We start from the raw sequence: 17,676 nt of genomic DNA, 5'->3' as shown, positions 1-17,676 counted from the left end.
ACTACTACTTACAGGTCATCCAACCTGCAGGTAGCCCCATGTCAAAATGGGACGTTTAACCAATTTTGATATTAACCAAAACCAATAGTTTCAGTTTCAAGAAATCAGCATTTTTCAATGAGGATATATTTTGCTGAAAATTTTCCAATCAGCTCTATTCACTGCAGCAATGGCCATAAAAGAAAGGAACCTAGGAGGCCATTTCAAGATAATAAAATGACATCCAACCTGGCAAATGTTGAAATATCAGAGGAAAATCACACAATTAACTTTTAGAACATTTAAAAACCTTTATGCTTAAAAGCATGGCAGTCTGGTATTTGCTTCAGGTAGCATGGGACAAATGAGAATTCTGTTAACGTATCAATAGAGGCACATTAAAATTCATGAAAACTCCTGTATGTTTCCTATCAGATACACATGGATATTCATTGTGTATAAAGAACTTTTGTCTCCTGTGTCTGATTTGAATTTTTCAATTATTTCCTTCACGAGCAAGCATTTTCCGTCTCTATTAGCATTTTTAGTGCCTTCTCTTTTACCATTTCCCCATGTCTTTGCGCACACACCTATTTATTATACTGATTTAAACAGGAAAATCTGTGAGGGAAGGATAGAAAAGATTCATGTAACTCAGCTAATAATATCAGCTTTTCACCAGCAATATTCCATACTTTATTTTTAAGCTCCACCCTCTGCTATAAAATTTTAATAGAAGAAAAATGTGTTTTGTAAAAATTACAGGGGTGTAGGTTGTAGCCGTGTTGGTCTAAGGACATAGGCAGACAAGATTCTTTGGGTGAATCTGATATCTTTTTATTAAATCAAGTTAAATGGGTGAAACACTTCCCAGAGACGAGCCTATGAACTCCACTTCATCAACCTCCTGGATACTAAAAATCATGGACTAAATATAGACATTGGATTTATGACACATTATAACCTGCCTGACATCTGACTCCCCAGGTACTTCCCCACTATTCATCCCCCTTCTCTCCCCCCATCCAGCCTCTCTCTCACCCATTGACTCCTCAATCAAACATCTTCACTAACTGCCTATTGTGTATGCATACCAGCCCAGCTTCTGGCTTCTTTACTTTTTATTTCATCCAGAAAGAACACACACCAACTGCTGAAACTTCCTTAGCCTGACAAAGGGTTTTAGAACCCAAAAGCTTGCTTAAAATTTGTTTTCCACTTATTTAAGTTGGTCTAATAAAAGATATCAGATTCACCCAAAGAACCTTGCCTGCCTTAGTAAAAATTAGACATTTTGGCTAAGTGCAGATGTTCAGGGGGGTTAAGAAGAGGTTAGATCATTTTAAAATGGCCACCTGTAGCAGGGCACTATTTGTGCCTGCCACTTTAAGGGCCTGAAGCCAGCAGCTGCCAGGTGCCGGATTAGGGCAGCGATTTTGGATCCAGGGCTGCCCATATAAACAGGGCATTTTGCTGCTGGAAGGCAGGCAACAACATCGCCTAGCTACAGGTATCAACTGGAGGTAAGGGCAGGAGATGTTGAGGATGAATAGGAGGCTCCTGGTCCTGGGTACGACCTAAAACTGCACCCTGCCGGGAGTGGGGGCCTGGTGGTGGCTCTTAGTTGCTCTTCCTCCAGGAAATGCCAGGCCAGTTACCACCCCAGTGAAAGGCGGGTTGGGGCACCTTAACCCCAGCTCCCACCTTCAGGTGGGTCAGGACATCAGAGGTAGGGGGGCCAGGCATGACTATGGTCACCTGAGCCCACCCGAGGAGGGAAGTCCTGAGATCCTGAGTAGAGGGGGCGTTGTGGAGCCCCAAGTAGAGGGGGTGTTGTGTAAGATCTCAGGGTAGCACCATGACCTGCTGCTCCAGGGGGGGAGTGAGAGTCCCCTGTGAGACCCTGGAGCACCAGTCATGGTGTGAGTCACCCCATCTCCCCACATCCAGGAGGGGGGACCCGGAGTGAGTGTGGGGCTAGTGAGGCTGGAGGTAGAGTGCCCCCTTGACTGGTCCATTCTGGGGCCAGGATCTAGAAGGTCAAAAGGGCCAGGTGCCCACCACGAGGGGCACCCAGAGTTGTGGGCCTGGGACCCTGCCTGGCCTGGGAGGTGAGGTCAGGGCCTGTGTGGCCAAAGGTCCTGAGTGGGGACCACACCCGAGGGGGGAGCCAGCTACAAGGAGATTGTCAGCCCGAATGAAAGTGGCATAGGCCGCCTGAGTGGAGAGATCAAAGCAGGGTCCTACCAGGAGGATTCTGGAGCCTAGTGTGGTGCTGGTGTGACTGATAACATCTGGATGCCATCTGCAAGGCATGGGCTGCGGTGTAGGGGAGGTATGAAGCCACAGATAGTGCCCCCTGGCATTGGGGCAGCCTCCCGCTTAATTAACAACAATTAATAAATTGTTGTTAATTAGGCATGGTGGGCGAGAAGGCAGGCGGTTAGCACTGGAACAGGTGGGCGGGCCATGGGGAAAATGGCCCAGACTGGGGCTGCTGTTACATCACCCAATCTAACTTAGTTCACCCAGGTACACTTAGACGTTACACTTAGACCCAGTCTCAGTGATCAGAAATCAATCTAAACCCGTAACAGTACAGAAGTTCTGTGCACAGAGACCAGTCTAAAAATGGTGGAATGCAGTCTAAGATAGACCTGGATTGATGTACACTCAAACTTAATTGATCTAGGTTAGACTGGTGCATTGAATTTCACTACAGTTACCTGTGAAGCCCCAGAGCTGGGAAAATCCAGTCACTGGCTGCAGTCCCAGAGCTGTGCTTTCCTACCCACTGGTACCAGGCTATTTTTAGCCCTCTAGCCCCTTGCCCCAACCCATGGACCAGCCAGCCCCTGCAAATCCTCCATCCCATAAACTTCTCTGGGTTCTGGTTTTAACAGTGTTTGCTGATAGCAGGAGCCAAGGAAACAATAGTGGTCAGGGGAGGGTTTGGAAGGATGGGGGTATAGGTTTGCCAGGAGAGTGAGGGGGGCTAAAAATAGCCCTTGTTCCCCACAAGCTGCCCAATGGACCCCATGAGCTCCCCCCCACCCCAATCTCACCAGGGCCCTGCAAAACCATGGACCCTCCCTGCTCCCCCAATCAATTTCAATTTGTACAATTTCATATAATTTAAAAATGTAAGAACCCATGTATGCTTATAATGAAATAGGATGAACCATGGATTTCTGGTAAAAAAAAGATTTTAGTGGGTAAAAAGAAGCACTTGTTAACAGGATAAATTTATTTATATTGTTTTTCTAGTGTTTTATTGGGATATAAATTGCATTTTGTATCTAAAGATTGGCATAATTTACTCTTACAATATTTAGCATATTCTGTTTTTATCACATTATATCCATTTTCACTTAAATGAAAAAATAAGCATGTGTCTCTGCATGTCTACTTTTTATTAGAACTTTCCAGAGAGGGGCACCTATAATTTCTTTCATTGGATAATCCAAAATAAAGCAACCCTATGCCTATTTGGATCTGAAAATTGTTAGATTATTTTTTCAAGGGCCTAATTCAGTTTCTAGTTGTAAATGTGTATACCTATTCTTAATACTAGGTTTTAGACCTAGTGTCTCAAAGCTCTTCTTTAGCGTTTCTGGTTTCTCAAAAAAAAAGGAAAAAATGCCAAACAACTTCTTAGTTATGTTACTCACAAAGAAATAGCTATCTTATTTCAGTCATATGCTCTGCACAAGTAAGTATCTATTTTTTAAAGTGTAAAACAGGGATTGAAAAGTCCCAGAATTCATGCCAGAGCATGGTATGCAAGGCCATGGATTGAAAAGTCCCAGAATTCATGCCAGAGAATGGTATGCAAGGCTTTTTTCCTCAGCAAGCCACAGTCAACTCAGACTCTGGGCAGCTTCTACCAGCAGCTGCCTAGAGCCCAGGTCAGCTGCAAAGAGCTGCATGGGGCTCCACAGCCCCAGCACAAGTTCTGTGCTTGCACCTCTGGGTGCATAGCTGGGAAGGGGCCTGGGGCAACACAACTCTGGCTCCTTCCCCACCATCTTCCCAGGGGCATGTGTGCAACTGCCAACACCATGGAGCTAGTGCTGGGGCTGCAGAGACCAGCACAGCTGTTTGCAGCATCCAGCCACCTGCTACAGCTGCCCAGAGCCTGGACTGGCTATGCAAGGCATCTGGGGGGGGGCTGCAAACAGCTGTGCTGGGCTTCAGAGCCCCAGCATTAGCTCCATGGTGGTGGTGGGTGCATATGTGGATTGCAGCACATGGCAGGGAAAGGGCTGGGGCAGTGCAACCCTGAATCCTCCCCTGCTGTCCACCCAGAGGCACATGTGCAGCCGCCACAGAGCTGGTGCCAGGGCTGTAGAGCCTGGCACAGCTGTGTGCAGGCTCCCAACCACCTGCTACAGCTGCCCAGAACCTGGACCAGCTGTGTCAGGCAGCCAGAAGGCTGCAAATAGCTGTGCTGGGCTCTGGAGCCCTGGCACCAGCTGTGTGGCAGTGGCAAGTGCATACACAGTTCATAGCACATGGTGGGGAAGGGGTTGAGGCAGTGCTACTCCTGCCCCTCCCCCACCATCCACTTGGAGGCATGCATGCAGCTACCACCAGCAATGAGGTATGGGCCCCTTGTGGCTCCCCCATCTCTGGCGCACCAAGTCAAAGCATGGGTGGAGGTTGGAGTGATTTTGGCACTTCAGCCAAAAATGTTCCCAACCCCTAAAACATCATGTTTTTAGGAATCATAAGTCAGTGGCAAAAATATGCCAAATTGTAAAATCTGATGGTGAAAAACTGGACTTGGTGAGCATGAGAATTATTCCAGTTTATACTTTTAAAATTTCCTCAAATACTGCCATTTTTATAAAATACAAAGTGAAATAAGAAAATGTCTAAGAAGTAAGAGTCCTGTATTCTATGTAAATATTTTGTACACTGCAAATCTTTTCTAACTTTTATTAATGCTCTTACAACTCTGGCACAACTTTTTCCCCACATATCACTTTTTACATAATTAATGGTAAAAATATGTTTAGTTTTTCTATGTAAGCTCATGTCTAAGATAAATAGCAGTATTCCCTTTTAATTAGGGGTAGATTCTCCAAATCTTAAAGAAAGTGGATTTGACCATACTATCTTATGAATCGGAATCCAAGTGCCCAGTTGTCAGGAATAACCTTTAATTTGGTTTGGGTTTCCTAAAGAAACAGTTTATTTGTCTCATTAACGATTTCATGATTTCAAACCTTTTTTTTTCCAATTCTGCTTTAGGATCAAGCCAATGTTTTCATGATAGTTCAAAAAAAAAAACATGAGGAAGAATCGCCCTACTATCCAACAGGCTAGGCTAGTCAGATGAGATGTGGGAGACCAAGTTTCTACCTGATTTGAAACAAAGTGTGGGCATGTGGGTCCTTTTGCCTCCTTTTGCCAGGTTGTGATCACTGGGACCTCTGCCTCATCTTCCTCCCCTCTCGCCCGCCATGTTTTGATATTATGATAGTCTTTGGGAGGATGGATGGTATCTCATCTGACAGGGGGCTAGTCTTCTGCAGGGCTCCACCTTCCCTATGTCCTGCCCTGCCCCTTTTCTCTCAGGTGATGAGTAGTTATTCTCTGATGGTGAGTGGGAGTCACTGGACCTCGATTCCTCCCTGGCTCAGTTTATTTCCTTGCTCCACAACTTGTCAGTGTCTGTCTCCTCCAAATAGGTATCCTTCTTCAGGTTTAGATGTTCAGGCCTATCCTGCAATCGCCTTACTTGCTTCTTTTCTTCCATTCCCTTCACTGCTACCTCCGGCTCCTCCTTTGTGAGGCTCTACATCTGGTGGCCAGTCTCATTTGGGTTGGTCTCTCCCCACCTGATTCCAGGACTCTTAGACTGAACTGCTTTATAAAGTCCAGGTGCATGGATAAGGACCTGATTAGTTATAACTCAAATGCAATGGGGATTCTCCACCCCATCTGTCTTTCATGAGCCCGGGAGTACTAAATAAAAAAAAAAAAAGAACAGGCTGTCATTCACCATGCCTGTGGTACAGGCTCTCAAATGCTATAAAGAAAAGCTCTGGGCCCCCTGGCTCCAATCCCTGTTCAAAGGTCCAGCTAGGCTCACCTGATGGATATTTTTTCAGTCAGCCAAGAAAAATCCATCCTTTGTCTTGGCCATTTCTGTGTCCCTTGGGGATACTTCCTGCTCTGCGGGTCTGCTCTCATCCTCTTCCCAGACAGGCTTGCCCACCTTCCGGGAAATTCCCTCTGTGTCCCCCCTGCCCTCTGGCTTGTGGGGCCACACACCACTACCCGTGGCCAGTCAGCACCAGCTCCCAGGGACATGTGACACGGAACAAAAATATTGTGGTTCGAATCAATTGGAATTTCCAGCTAGGACACAAGTAAAGATACTTCCACCCCCCAGGTGCGGGGGTGGACCCAAACTTAAACTGTGGCTGCCATGGGCCTTGCAAGAGGAGTCACAGCCTCTCCGCCCATCTGTGCGGGGCTGCAGTATACCAGTCCGCAGTCACTTCCAGTCCAGCAACTGACCCTTCACAGCCTGGGGGTTGGTTTAGAGGCCCCTCACAATGTGAGGCCCTAAGCTGAAGCTTACTTAGCTTATGCCTAAATCCGGCACTGCTGCAGAGCTAATTAGGCAGCTCCACAGTGCATGTCTCAAGGAGACGTGCCCTCTGGCAGTTCAATCTTTTTCCTTACTATTTGGATGTTGGGGAATGTTGCAATGTCATAACTTCTTGCCAAGTTAAATGTTAAGACTGGGTTGTTCAGCAATCTCTCAGCACTGTTGAGTCTGATAAGTCTGTCTCATTCATTGTCTTCGTACTAACTGATGATCATTAGGAAATATAACCTTCTGTACAATACAACAAGTAGTTCCAAAAAGCTCGTGACAGAGCCTCTTAAAGGTTTAGTTCTCCAGGAGGATTAGTTTAGCCAAATAGATCTTGCTTTCCTGGTGACCTCTTTAAGATTTGTTTTTCATCTAGTACCTGCACCACATGTAGAGTTAATGTCTTTGATATGACTCTTCGCTTTGGACATATGACTTATTAATATTAAATAAAAGCTATTTAACATTTACACTATCTCCAGCCTCCCAAGATTTTTCTTAACCTTTCCAGGGCCTCACTGCCTCCTCAGTCAGGGTTTTGACTGCTACCTTCTGTATGGCCTCCCATTCCCGCTGATCCCAGAATCTTTCCCAGTCTTGTCAGTGCAGGGAGCACCACTAATTTTGTGCCTTCCCTTTCACAACCTCTCTCTTCCTGGCTGTTGGCTCTGCTCCATTTTGCTCCACGCACTTGTCCCAGCCCACCCCACCCTTCCCTGCCCTGCCTGTGCCCTCTAAAGCAGGTAAGCACCCTGCTCCAATCAGGGCTTCCCTATGTTGTTCCCCTCACAGGCAGCTCCAGACCCAGCCCTGGTCCTAGCCCCATCCCCATGCTGGGCTCAGGTGAGGGCAAAATGTATCCCTGCCCCACCATGGCAGCACCCTAGGCACAGCCCAACCTGGCAGCCTGCCAGGGGGCAATGCAAAGTAGGAGTGGCACTCTCTGCCCATAGATTGGGAACTGATGTCCCTGAGATGCTGGTGTTGCTGAAGCTGTGGCTCAGAAGGAGCTGAGCTGGGCAGTGTGTGCAGGGTGGTACCTGCTCCAGTCCTGCCCAGTCCTGTGCCCCTGCCCACCTGCTTCTGCATGCAGCAGCACTGCTTATGTGCAGGAGTGGGGCGGGGGTGGGGGGCACCAGAGGGAGATGCTGTGTGGGGAGGGGCAAGTTCACTCAGGGAACTATTTCCACTAAGGCTGGTTCACCCACACCAAAATAAATCAGAAATGTGCCATTTTTTACAAACAGATCCAGTCACACTTTTCAGGGTGCCAGACTAGCTTCACAGTTGGCCACAGATTGGTCAGAAAGCCCATGAGACAAGGCAGATGGGTACCTGGAAAAGCACACCTCTTATCATGCAAGCTTCAAGACAAGAGGAGTAGCTGTGAAGCACAGAAAGCAGGGCAGGCAACCAGGCAACCCAAGGTTTTTCCCTATCTGCTGCCCAACATGCTGCACACAGGGTCAGTCTGGCAGGGTGCCTCATGCAGGCTGTACCCTGGACCTCTGTGCTGTGTGCAGTGCCAGATCCAGCTCATGTACAGCCCAGCTGCATGTACAGTGAGCCCCAGGGCTGGTGCATGCTGCACATGGTATGTGGGATAGACCAGCCAAGTATAATGCAGGGGGCTAGCACGGGGCACGAGCTGGGTGCACAGCACCAGGTCCAGCCCACACACTACATTCAGTGCACAAGGCCAGAGCCAGTATGCCATATGCAAGCGCAAGGAGTTGGTCCAGAGACCAACTCCGGAGTTGGCCATGTGGCTGCATGGGCCAGATCTGGGGCACATTTGACACCTGTATTCTAAACAATTTTGGCATATTTACAGGAGCCTGAGGTCTTCAGTTGGTGGTAACCCACTACAATTATTTGTCCCGTACAAAAGTATCCCACATTTTTAAGTGTCAAAGGAAAAAAAGGAGCCATAGAGTGGATCCTGAAGGACATGGTAAAAGGCATTTCTAACAGGATACATTTTCCCACTGCAGAACATGAATATAATTTTCTTTTTAAAATGTTTCTAAAAACCTTGGGGGAGGAAGAAGGTTTAAAGGATATTTAAATGAAAAGTTGTGTTATGATAAAGCATGAGCACATTTTCCCAGGCTGCGTTGCTGACTTTTTCATACTATGCCAGCTCACATGTGTGATAGATTCCCATGGGAAAATGACTATTTTCAATGCAGTATTGAGGTAAAATTTATAACCTAGTTGCACACAACCAAAAAAATCAGTAACGTAAGTATATGTTCAAAGACCTTCCCCCCACCCCAACAAATTATAATAAAAAGAGAACAGCCCTACAAATCTTTACCCAAGAAAAAAATGACTCTCTGAGTAAGAGAGTTGCAGAATTGAATCCTAGTTTGTTATCCATCCTTCAAAAAGGCAATGCCAGAACATGTTCCAAAATGTGTGAGACTACAAAAACATCTACAAAGATTTTTCAGTGAGGAAAGAAATGACGCTCTGTATGTGTCTACACATGATGGTTACAGCACATTGGTCTGATAACAATACTCAGTAGTGTATCATGGCAAAAACCACCCCAATAGCCTACTACACAGTGTTATTAGTAGAGGTGCACCAATATATCTGTCTATACTGGATCAGTACTGATGAAATGAAAAATGGCATTACCAGCAATTGGCTTTGTTTGATTGGTATAGATGATAATGTCACCAATAAATGTCACGTGCATGCATACAGCCACATGCATGCATGCGGCCAGGAATGCAGCCCAGTAGCTTGGAGACCAGTGTTCACCTAGTAAGTCTGTGTGGGGGAAGAGGCGTGGGGGAGGTAAGAAGTGTGGTGGGGTGCTGATTGAGGCCTCCATGGTCAGGGAGGGAATGAGGCCAGAGGTGGGGCAGAGGCCGGTGCTGCCAGTGGGGGTGGGACATGGGACAGAGCTGTGGGTGGCTCACCTGTGGGAAACAGGGAAGTGGAGAGAATGGGAGCAGCTCCAGACCACTGCATGAACCCTGAGGGAGGCATAGGGGGCGTATGCCCTCCAGATTCGTGCGTGGGGTGAGAACAGGCTGCCTTGTGCGGGCTCAGGGCCAGGGACTGTGCTGGCCTCTTCCCACTGTGTGTGTGTGGGGGAAGGGGGGTGGCCGGGGCTGCACTTGGGGTGGGCAGGGGCAGGGCAGGTGGTGGCGCAGAGAGTGGGGGCTACCGGGTGGGCTACAACCACCCCATAATTCATTGTAGCCACCCCATAGCCCCCCCTCCTAGTGCTGCTGCTGCCCACCCCAACCACCCCAAATGCAGCCCTGGCCTAGGCCCATCACCAGGAAGAGGCCAGCACAGCCCCTGCAGTGGGCAGCCCGCCCTTGCCCCACGCAGAAATCCAGGAGGCACATGCCCCCCATGTCTCCCCTGGAGTACATGTAGCAGCCCAGAGCTTCCCTTATCCTCACCACCCGCTGTGGCCACTGGACAAGTTACCCATGGCTCTGTTCTGTGCCCCACCCTGCCCCAGCTGGGTAATGCTTGGCCCTGGCCCTGCATCAGCCCCATTCCCTCCCTCACTGTGGGGGCCTCAATCTTCCACCTGCCCATTCTCCTTCCATCCCTCAAGCCCCTTCCCCCCAGCTTACCAGCCAGACACCAGTTCATGCTGACAGGCTGCATATCAGTGTGGCAGTGCACTGGGTGTGCCTGCCAGTTTAAGGGCCTGGAGCTGGCAGTCTCCAGGTGCCTGACAAGGGCAGCCATTTTGAGACAAGGGCTGCCTATATAAACAAGGCAGTTTGGCTGCTGGAGGCCAGGCAGCAACATCGCCTGGCCAGAGGGCTGCTGAGAACATCCTGGAGGTAAGGGGGAGTTGCAAGGGGTTGGTAAGGAGGCTCCTGGTCCTGGGCATGACCTGAAACTGCACCCTGCCGGGAGTGGGTGGCTTGGTGGGGCTCTCAGTGGCACAGGAGCCCCCAGGAAATGCCAGGCCAGTTATCACCCCAGTGAAAGGTGGGTCGGGGTGCCTTAACCCCTAGCTCCCACCACTGGGTGGGTAACCCTATGTTTGGAGGGGCCCAGAGGGCGGACCCCGAGAAAGTGAATGAGTACCGGGCGTGGTGCTGCAGTGGCCCCCGGGAGAAAGCGGGTAGTGGCGTGGTGAGCCTGAGGATGGAGAGTGAGGGGCTAGAGACCCAGCCCGAAGAAGAGAGTACCCTCGAAAGGGCGCCAGAAGAAGAGAGTACCCTCGACTGGCCCAAGCTGGGGCCAGGACCAAGAGGATCAAAAGGGCCAGGGGCCCACCACGAGGGACGCCCAAGAGCCAGGGGCCTGGGGTCCTGACTGGCCTGGAGGTGGGCCAGGGCAAGAGGCCGAAGGTCCCGGGGGGACCACACCCGAGAGGGGAAAATAGCTTCGGGGAGGGGTTAGGTAGCCTGGATGACGGCGGAGAGGCCGCCTGATCGGAAGGATCATAGGGGGGTCCTGTATGGATGATTCTGGGGCCCAGTGTGGGGCCGGTGATTAGGTGAACACCATGATGCCATCTGCGAGGCTTGGGCTGCGGTATTGGGGAGGTAGGAGCCGCAGAGAGTGCCCCCTGGCATCGGGGCACTAAATGGATAGCCTCCCACTTAATTGACATCTTAATTGAATCAATTAACATCAATAGCATGGCGGGCGAGATAGGCGGGCAGTTGCCCAGAGACAGGTGGGCGGGCCATGGAGATCCTCCCCGAGGAGGCCTCCTATCACAATCAGCAATTGGATTAGTATCAGCCAATATGGCTGGTTAATCATTGACCATTGGTATCGGCCAAAAAAAAATCTTTATTGGTGGCACCCCTAGTTATTAAGCTAATACACGGTAAGCATCACTAAATAACCATCCACCAGCACTACTGCCAAGTAGCTTTAGGTATTGCACATTTAGTTAGAATTTTATTAAAGAAGTACTAAACTAAATGCGCAGTATCTAAGATACATTCATGAACATGTAGACGCACACACTTTCATTTAAACTTGTGCTCAATTTAGTAGCAAGCCTGCTAATAATGTCAGTGAAACCAGATTAATAGTGCACAGCAAAGATTCCTGAGTATAGCTGAAGAATCCTATCGGCAAAGGATTACCCCAATGAATTATGAAAATGTATGCTACATGTACTGTGCATAGTTTTGTCTACACATGCTGTGAACATGCTTTGTGAACGGAAAAAAAAATAGGAAGGGCCTTCTAGGAATGTATTCAAGGGACAGTGAAACAAGTAAAAAGCTTTTCTAGGCTTGTTTTATATGAAGGCATTCTTCATGCATTTGCCAAGTTGTTCACATCATTTCACACAGCATGTTTCATCCAGCTTTATAGGTCTAAAAATGAACTTAAAAAAAACCTGGATCATTTGCCAGAAATGGTAATCTTGCAAATGCTTAGCAGACCTAGTATTTTAAGCATGTGAATTAAGCTAGAGAAGTCTCCAGAGACACAAACACCATTTAAAATGTTCTACAAGCATCAGAGAAGAATACTGCAGTAAATGATTTGTAAATTAAGCTAGGGCATCACAACCTACTATGTCTTTCCTTTTGAACTAGGCTCATTAGTCATAAGATTCAAAATATTAGCATTAAAGATGATCCATGAGTTAATGATTATGACACAGGTCTTCAGCTAGGGTAACTTTCAATGGCTAAAAACATATGGTGGACAGTAAGACATACCAGGTAAGTAAACTGATAGTAGACTTTCCTCTGTGTTCTTAAAAATGATCATCCAAGATGAGGAAATCCAGAAACTAACCGTTATAAAAAAAAAAATTTTTTTTAAGTTGTGAAGTATTTTTCTTTAAACTTGTCAGTACATGTTTTGGAGTACAACCTTACAGCAACAAATTATGTTTTAAAAAAAAAAAAAAGTAAGTTCAGGTATACACAGAATAAGGATCAGGTTAGGAAATAGTCACAGGAACTAAAACAAACAAAAAAGGGAAAATATTTAACCAATGACAGTAACACTCCAGCTGAAACTTACAAGGTTGATACTGTAATATGTTTTTTTTACCTTCATTCCCTTCTCCAGGTGGCTGATAAAATGAGAGACCCAAAGATATGATGGCTGCAATTTCCAAAATTATAAGTGTCACATCCTGTAGCGCTTCCCAGACTAGCTGCAAGAAAGTTTTTGGCTTCTTTGGAGGTATAAAGTTTTTCCCAAAAATAAGCTTTCTTTTGTCTAAATCAGCAGCAGTGCCAGGTAAGCCTGTGAACAAAAGAAAATGAAAAAACGATTAAAGAAAATTCCCCAAAACATGTAAATTAATATACATCATATTTTCAAAATAGAACTGCAAGCCTTATTGCTATACTGGACAGGTTGGTAAATTTGCCACTTAACTTTTTGTTTTTTGTATTTTGACCAGAGGCCTAAAAAGTGTTTATAGAACTTTTATTGATACATTACTTCAAAACACTTGTCAGTCAAACAATTTGCTTCTGGCTTCTGTTGAAATGATTTGCTAATTAAATTGATCACCTTGCAGCTGGAGTGCATGCTTCCTAGCTTCTTCAACAAGGAGGATTGGAATTTTTTTTTCCTTCAATCTAATGTGTATCCTAATATCCCTTTAAAATGTCATATAGGGATGTCAGACAGTATATACTAGGGGGTTGTGGGAAATGTCATGATAACCTAAAACTGTAGGAGTGTTGGTGCAAGAGACATAAGTTTCTTCAAAATGTCTGCAGAATACTTTTAAAGTAAATGCTTTCTCATAAATCCAAAATACTATCATCATCCAAAACAATAACATACTGATGGACTGAATACAGTTTGTCAAGAAGTCACGTGCAATCTCAGTTTGCATGCTAATGAAACTGCCGTCCTTTAGTGCAGTAAAGAATAGAAATGCAAACAAATTTATTCCGGTTTAACACTAAGGCAGGGTAATGTAGTTATAATTATAGTATATTGTGATGCACTACTAATATGCCTACATGACAGCAGAAAACACTAGCCCCCACAGTCAGTGTTCCTTTCACTCCTCTCCAGCAGAACTCAGGGAGGCAGTGAGTAACTATTCCTTCTTTCTGTTGGCTACAACCTGCAGGGTCCTTCAGCGATCCAAACTATCCCCATTTCTCTGCCATATTCATCTGGGACAGACAGTGAGATATAAGGGGCCTAGCTGCCAACAGTCATCTCATTTAATTGATAAAACCACCATACCTCCAGGATGTCCCAGAAACAAGCCAGGAAACAAAGACCAGATGACTTGAGCTAAACTCAGGAAAGACTAAAGTGAAGCTGTTTGGCAGGGTAAAAAATACCAAAGAGCTGATTGAAAAGTGGAAACGTACTGAAGAGCTGCAGAGTCTTTTGTCTCTTGTCATTAAAGGCATACCATTCATCAAAGTGGTGCAAAGCTTCAGGGACCTGAATGACCTGATAGATTCAGTTTCCAAAAACAATAAATTTCACCTCCATCTTACAAGGAATCATTGTCCCTTTTTCCTAGATGAGGATCTGGACATAGTAACCCATGTATTTAATACCTTTAGGCTGTATCAGTTTTAAGTTTCAATATCTGAAGCTCAATGTGACAATACTGAGAACAGCAGCTAACTTTTCCATAGCTCAGGCTACAGTAAGCACGTGAGCCCTGTGCTCACATCTCTTTACTAGGGACAGACATTGCACATAAACCAGTTTAAGTGATCAGAAACTGGTTTAAACCTGTAACAGAACAGATGTTCAGTGCACATAAACCAGTTTGAAAATGGCTGAAACTGATTTGAGATAAACCTGGTTGAATGTAGTATCAGACTTAACTGATTTGGCTCAAACTGGTTTATGCAATGTCTGTCCCAGACTCCTTGCTGATGTAAGATAAAACTGACACCCTGCCCAAATTTCCCCCTCCCCTCTGCCTTGCTGAGGTGTCTGTGTATTAGCTAGCAGACCACATGCTGTGTCTATGTTGAATGAACAGGTAGCTGGTAATGTCTCTGTTTTCTTAATGGGGCAATAAACACTGAGATAGGGGTGATAAACACAGTTATCAGTCTCCCCTGCCCCCCTCCCCCCAGCTTGCTTGCCTGTCAGTTTGCTGTAGACAGTATACAGAAGTAGGGAGGGAGACTGATAAGTTCCATATCACCAACAGATGCATGCACCACACACCCATCCTTGCCTCAGAGTGCTAGCCTGGGGCGGGGAGCTGACAACCCTCCCACCCCTTGAGCAGCCAGTAGGGAAAAGCCTAGAATAGTGCAGGCCCTAATGAGATAGCCCTGCCTGGGCCTGGACACATCTCCCCTCACCTCAACTCTGTTCAAGGGAAGGAAGGGCTGCTCTAGTGCCCCCTGGCTTCTAGCCTGAGCCACTGCAGGCATGTGCCTCAAATTTCCCCAGTCCAGAGGGATTGTCTGTAGGGTTGGAAATTGGTTTGGCCTAGCCAGCTTAGACTAACCTGCAAAGGTTGAATCAATTCAGGCCCCTTCCTGGTGGGAGGCTGTGCTGCAGGGTGGCTTGAGCTGTGGCAGACTGTGCACAACAGCACTGGGGCTTGGAGGGGACCAGAGCCCCTAGCACCACCACCACTGCAATCTGCAGCAGCTTTCCCTGCCCCGCAGTGTGCGCACCCCACCTGCCGCAGCTGGGAAGAGGCTCACGCTCTAGAAAATCATGACAGGAACTGTGATGGGGGCTACAGCCCCCATGACAGTCACTCCCCCCTCACCGGTCCAGCGGCCAGGTGGGGCCAGACACTAGCCAGCAGTGGTTGGGGTGGTCAACCCCACTGTGGTCTCCAAGGAGCAGAGGGGGAATAATCCCACTCCCTGCCCACCACCTAAGAGACCCTGCTGGCCAGCATCTAGCCCCACCCCCACCCAGTCACTGGAGTGGCAGGGGTGGGGGGGAGTGACCATGACAGGGGCAGCGGTCCCTGTCACAGTTTCCCAGAGTGCACATGATGACAGGGGCTAATGCCCCCATCAAGAGCCATGCCCCCTCATCGCTACAGAAGCTGGGTGGGGGCATGGCCAGATGCTGGCTGGAAGGGCCCCATAGGCAGGGAGCAGGGTTATTCGCTGCTCCATATGGCATCCAGTGGAAGGGGCAGGAGGGGGCTTATTCCACCACTTGCCCCAAGCAGAAAGCGAGTGGCAGTGGCACTGATTGGGGAGGGCAGACCTGGCTGCAGTCCCCTGGGGCAGTGGGGGAAGACGGGGGAATAACTACCCTCCATGACCCCCCTGCCTCAGGGGGTCATGCTGGCCCACCTCCTGCTGTGCCCAGCCCTGCCACTGCAGCAGCAAGGGCGGAGTGCCTGGTGGACCCAGCTCAGGTCCCTACCAGTAGAACAGGGAGGTGGGGGGGGGCATTAAACCCCTCTCTGGACAGCTCACTGCAAGGTACTGCTGAACTGGCCACACTCCTTCCCAACCCAGCTTCCCTGCAGCTGAGGGCATACTCTAGTGCCCCCAGCTCCTGGCCTGAGTAACTGCAGACATGTGCTTGCACTTCCTCAGTCCAGAGGGAGTGTCTGTGCAGTTACAAATCAGTTCAAACTAGGCAGGTTAGACTAACCTGCAAAGACTAAATAAAGTCAGGATCTGGCTTTTTGAATGTCTGTCCCTAGCCTTATGGAGCAGTAGAGCTGTGCTAAGCTTCAAGTGCTGATTTGATTCAGAGGAGATTTCACCCAATTTGGTGGCCATGTGTCCAATAAAAAAGTCAGATCAATTGGAAGCTCCCTGAATCAATTTGGAAAAGATTTGGAGAGCTTTGGAGAGATTCAGACAATCCCTACTCGCTGCCGCAGGGAGCTGGACCTGGATTCCATGCCAGTAAGTAGGGGGTGGGTCAGGGAGACTGGAGGAGGGGGAAGGGGATCATGGTGGGACCCCTGTCAGGCCCCATCCCCTGCCTGCTCCCCCAGCCCCCCTGAGTGGTCCTGACCCCCGCCTGCTCTCCCAGCCCTCTCAATGGCTGCCCCACCCAGCCCCAGTATCCTGGCTTTTTAAAAAAACAAAACAAAACCCCACACTCACCGGCTCCTGCCAGGAAGGGGGGCAATCCCCGCTGCCCCCCACCCCCCCTGCCCTGCTCTGCCATGAGCCCCCATCCCCTGCCCACTCTCCCAGCCCAGTCAATGGCTGCCCTGCCCAGTCCCAGTGCCGTGGTTCTTTTAAAAAAAAACAAAAAAAACCCACATTCACCAGCTCCTGCCAGGTGGGGTGGTGATTCCCACTGCCCCGCACTTCCCCGTGCTGCATGCAGAGTTCTGCCACAAGCCCCCATCCCCACTCTCCCAGCCCTGTTGATAGCTGTCCTACCCAGCCCCAACATTCCGGCACTTAAAAAAAAAAAAAAAAGGCCCCACACTCACCAGCTGCTGCAGCATCCATCGGGGCTTCTGGGGGCTCATGGCAGAGCCCCCCACACAGCATGGGGCAGTGTGGGGCAGCAGGGATCGCCCTCCTGCCTGGCAGCAGCCGGTGAATGTGGGGCTTGTATTTTTTAATTGCCAGGACCCTGGGGCTGGGTGAGTGGGCAGGGGATGGAGGCTCATGGCAGAGCCCCCTACACAGTGCAGGGCAGTGAGGGGCAGTGGGGATTGCCCTGCTTTCCCCCCCCCCACCATCTGGCAGGAGCCAGTGAGTGAGGGGGTTGTTTTTTTTAGGAGCCAGGATGCTGGGGCCAGGGCAGACATTGATGGGACTGGGAGATGGGACCTCTTTGATTCAGAGATTTAGCTGATTTGGTGGTGGCTGATTCTCTGAATCAGATTCAGCTAAATGAATTCGGGACAGTGATTCAAATTACTGAATTGAATCACTGTACCCCGAATCAGCTGAATCTGAAGCGAATACTAGCAGCTTCACACAGGCCTATTGAGCAGTTAATTAGTTAACTGTGCAATAAACATCTCATGTAAACATGCCCAAGTACGAAAATTATCTGCTTTATAAATGAGTAGCTTCGAAAGCAAATGAGAAGCATGGTGGGACTGATTCTGCAGAAGAAAGGGAGCTAACCAAAAACCAGTGTGCTGGAACACAGGCCTTCCAAGGCTAAGCACCAGACCAGGGCTGACAACAAGAAAAGTTTTTTCATTTTTT

General features: G+C 48.3%; 1 protein-coding gene across 1 annotated transcript in view; it reads right to left on the bottom strand.

Moving 5' to 3' along the window:
• The window catches only part of LOC102371752 (plasma membrane calcium-transporting ATPase 2), a 664,574-nt gene that overhangs the window by 355,909 nt on the left and 290,989 nt on the right, over nucleotides 1-17,676 (bottom strand). Inside the window, exon 3 of the mRNA XM_014521639.2 lies at nucleotides 12,614-12,811. Within this exon, the coding sequence (XP_014377125.1) occupies nucleotides 12,614-12,811 (198 nt within the window). The remainder of the gene's footprint in view (nucleotides 1-12,613; nucleotides 12,812-17,676) is intronic.

The sequence above is a fragment of the Alligator sinensis genome, unplaced genomic scaffold (genome assembly GCF_000455745.1).
Source record: "Alligator sinensis unplaced genomic scaffold, ASM45574v1 scaffold285_1, whole genome shotgun sequence".
Classification (NCBI taxonomy): domain Eukaryota; kingdom Metazoa; phylum Chordata; order Crocodylia; family Alligatoridae; genus Alligator; species Alligator sinensis.
The sequence above is the reverse complement of the archived record's forward strand: the minus strand, read 5'-3'. Positions and strand labels throughout refer to the sequence as shown.